A 4,049-nucleotide genomic window follows, 5' to 3' on the forward strand; every position below is an offset into this window, starting at 1 on the left:
AACGAGGATTTTTGCTTTTGTAATCCACCACTATCATCTGCAGCTAAGTCAAGAACAGCAGACTCCAACCTATTTCATCAATCAATACAAAATTTTAACTTTATATCATCATAATACCAACTTTTTTTTTAAAAAAATGATCACAAGTTCAAGTCTCCTGAGATCTAGTTATTTACAACGAATCCTACGGCTCAATGTATGAAAAATAACAGGTATAACAAACTCTTATTAGAATTAAAAATTTATATAAAAAGGAATAAATCTGTTTTCTTTTTGCCGTTTAAAAGGATTAAAAAATTGTTGTTGATGCTTATCATACCAAAAGTCCAAAACTTAGTCAGTTTGCTTTCGTTTTGCGGCTAACTAACTAACTTTCTACACCAAATCTTATCAAAATGCACCTGCTCATACCACTAGATAGTCCCTCCTCATTTTTTTCTTGGAAGCTTTTTTCCAGTTATTGCAAGATAATCTTCTTCAATATCTTCTCTAGTAAGCCTGATCAATAATTTTGGTTTCTCATTTTCTGGATCCTCACACATCTTGTCCTTAGAAAACGAGTTTTCACCTTTTGAAGGGACCTTAGAAGAGGAACCCTTGGATCCATGGTTACCAGCCGGATTAGGCTCCTTTATTTTGGCTGGTTTAGACTTAATACCAACCTCAATGGATGTGGAGTTGCTGATGTGCTTCATGAACCGAGGTTGCTCGGAGACAGGTGGTGTTCTCATGGGTGCACCCCTTGGGAGTCGTTGGTTTCTCTCCTTACTAGTCCACTTCAATTCATCTGGCATGTTAAATTAATGTAACTTCTTGTTAAAGCTTCAGGTAGGCATTTTTTTCTAAAAACATGAAAAGTAGAATCAAGATACTAACAATACAATGGAAAATGTTACAAAATAAAGCTACTATTTCTGTAATTACAGTGCTATCTACAAAACCAATATATAGTTTTCACTTTTCAGTTAAAAAATCAAAAATTATTGAAATTAAACACTAGTTTAAAGATATCAATCATATTATTATACCGATTGATAGCTGAGTGACTCCAAGTTGAACTTTAATGGAAGATCGCCCAACCATACAACAGAACCACCCATTTTTAGATCACCATCAACACTAATTGTTTTCTTGAGAACCATTTTGTCAATAGATGCAGTAACCAGTAATAAGGGCCTTGTCATGCTATACAATAAGAAAGAAACTTAATTATATTAACAAATAGATTAATGTTGTTAAAACTGTGTGATGGAATGTAAGGGTAAAATGGTCATTTATTTTCATTCAAGCGGTTTATTCGGTCCAGAAAAGTGAACAGAAACAGACCTTATGAGTTATGAGTTATGTATGAAGCACTTTATCATATTTTAAGGGTGGAACCCGTCTTCAATGAATGGTTTTGCCTCCTTCAAGAACTCACCAGTAAGAAGAACTACTGTTGTGGTTCCATCACCAGCAAGAAGAAGAAAGGTTAAGTTCATGTAGGATGTTTCCAGTGAGATGTGAAATTAAAGACTTGAGCATAGAAACTTGTTTTAGGTTCTACAGTTTCCAGTGAGATGTGACATTCAAGAAGAACTCACCAACGAGAAGAACTACTGGGGGTTGCCTTACCCTAGAATGGAGATGTTGAAAGGAATTGGTCTTCACATTTGTTAAAGACTTGATCATAGAAACTTGTTTTATGTTCTACAGTTTTCTTGGTTGGATGGGGGTCTGAGTTCACTTGTATTTTAAGTTAGAGCCAACCACAATGCATGTTTTGAAGGGAACACAATATTTCTCAACAATGTCCCTTTAGTTAGGCTCCATACCTGCAATTTAAAAAAATTCATGAGGGCATTCACGTCTTTTCCGAATATTTATGCAATATGTACCTTTCAAGTACGATCTAGAGAGGCAGATAAGATAATTGCATTGGATCCTCCATAGCCCATGACAATGTCAGTTACAGGTAAAGCATGACCAGTGAAACTGTATTCATATAGATGTCCTGCTCTCTGTTGTCCTTCCTCATCAAATATCCTGATCACAAGATGAAGAAAATGTATTATAGTAATAAACGCTAAAATTGCAACTCATGAATGTAAAAGGGTAAATGAGTAATTATACATACATCAGAAGTGACCAGACTCTAACAGTTCCATCCTTAGATCCAGAAATCAAAAGTGATTGATCATTAGAAAAGACCAAGCAAGTAACAGGCCTATAGTGACCATGCCATTTCTTTAATAATCTACCAGTTGCAACCTATAATAAATCAAAAGAAGTAAAGAAAAGACTTGTAATAAGATCAATTTGTATATGATTTTTGCACAGATAGTTAATCCGATTATCAAAAAATAGTGAATTTTTGGAACCAAAGAGCAACAGTAAAACAGAATAACAAAGTTTTCAATATAATTTGAAGAGAAATTAAAAATCGGCAAAAGAACCATGTATTCTTTATGACTAGAAAACTGAAATGAATTTACAACTCACCTCCCACAAGTAAATATGACCTGAAACTCCTCCTACTATGTAAGTACCATCAGTATTGCAAGCAAGAGGATTGATTGCTTCTGCTGGAAAACTCTTAACTTCTACTTGAGGCTGCAAACAGCAAAAACCTGAACATAAGTGTCAAATTTGATATTTTTCAAATGAATAAGTTATGAACTACATAAATAGTTATATAGTTTAATGTAGTGAATGTTGGGTGATTGAACTCCTATTAGAATCTAGGCAACAGGAAATAATTAAGAATTAAGCTATAATATTTCCCTTGCAATTCCTCTGTATGTTGAAAACCTAATGGAACTATTATATTTACATAGTTGCTTCTGTTATATTTGTATTTATAACTTCTACTTTAATTAGTTGATTTATTTATTTATTTATTATTATTATTTACAAAACTAATATGATTGTCACCAAGTAGATACCTGGAACCATCTGCATCCACCCTTCCATATGCTCTAGTAATAGACTGCAAGTTTATGACACAATACATCAGTTAAAAATGAAAATATGTTGCCATTTTGTATATTTTGCCTTGAATATTAATATCAAATGATTAAAAGAGAAGAAAAGAAAATATTGTTTGAAGCAAATTGAGAAACTATCAAGTGTCAAGTGTATCTTGGATCTTGATAGCCAGTTTATGCACCTCTTCCATAGGTTCCATTTGGATTGAAAGATAAATTCTGATATGAAGTTGGCCTCACAGGGGTAGAAGTAGTGTTCCCCTTCACACTATTTGGGTTTCCTTGAGTTGTGTCCAAAGATAAAGCAGGTTCCTCTTTAGTTGCTGTGATCTCACCCTTTGGAGGTGCAGGAGAGTAAGGGGTTGTAGGGGTCATAGGTGGGAAGTAAGAAGTAGGGTACTAGTAATGTTGGGCCCCATAGAGTTCACCATATTGACCTACTGTTGGCATAGGTGAGCCAGTAGGATAATAAGGTCCATATGGTGCATAACCATGACCATAAACACCCTGTAATGAAACCAAAAACAATATACAATTATAAACATGTTTTCAAGTCAAAAAAATAGACAAAACTCACAGAAGGAAACAGGTTCTTACATGAGATAAATCAACTCCATCAGGAATCACATATCTTGAGTAGTCATCCCAATCATTGGTAGTTCTATCATAGCCTATACAACAAAAAAGGGAGATTAAGCAATTGCAGAAAAGGGAGAAAAGGGGTAAGAAGCCTGTACGCCATTGTTAATGTTTTATGATAAGAGATAAGCGAAAGAGAACTTACTGTGACTGGATTAATGGAGTATACACCATGGTTGGATCGATTATCTGACCTAGAACCAAAATCCCACCACCACCACCATTTCCGACGAGACAATGAGAGAAAGCATCTGGAGCGATCCCTTGTGAAGAAAGCTATGCAATTACAGAGAGTCCTTGTTAACCGAATCCAAAGATTCCTTCACTGGCTCTATCGGGTTTGGTTAAAACCCCAGTTTGGGATGTGCTACATCTGGTTCATGAACTTGCCAAATCAATAGGGAGTTTTTTAATGAAAAATGAAAGGGGTTAACGGATTGGGAT

The 4,049-nt window shown here is 34.9% G+C and overlaps 1 protein-coding gene across 1 annotated transcript; it reads right to left on the reverse strand.

The window, feature by feature from the left end:
- Positions 1-920: 920 nt before the first annotated feature.
- Positions 921-3,341, reverse strand: LOC111889019 (uncharacterized). The gene is made up of 9 exons (XM_023885147.2): positions 3,149-3,341; positions 3,017-3,033; positions 2,894-2,968; positions 2,482-2,592; positions 2,117-2,250; positions 1,953-2,025; positions 1,750-1,814; positions 1,029-1,185; positions 921-932 (listed from the first exon to the last, which is right to left on the reverse strand). The coding sequence occupies exons 1-9, from the start codon at positions 3,339-3,341 to the stop codon at positions 921-923; spliced, it is 837 nt and encodes a 278-aa protein (XP_023740915.1).
- Positions 3,342-4,049: the final 708 nt, after the last annotated feature.

Source organism: Lactuca sativa, chromosome 4, assembly GCF_002870075.4.
Source record: "Lactuca sativa cultivar Salinas chromosome 4, Lsat_Salinas_v11, whole genome shotgun sequence".
NCBI lineage: Eukaryota > Viridiplantae > Streptophyta > Magnoliopsida > Asterales > Asteraceae > Lactuca > Lactuca sativa.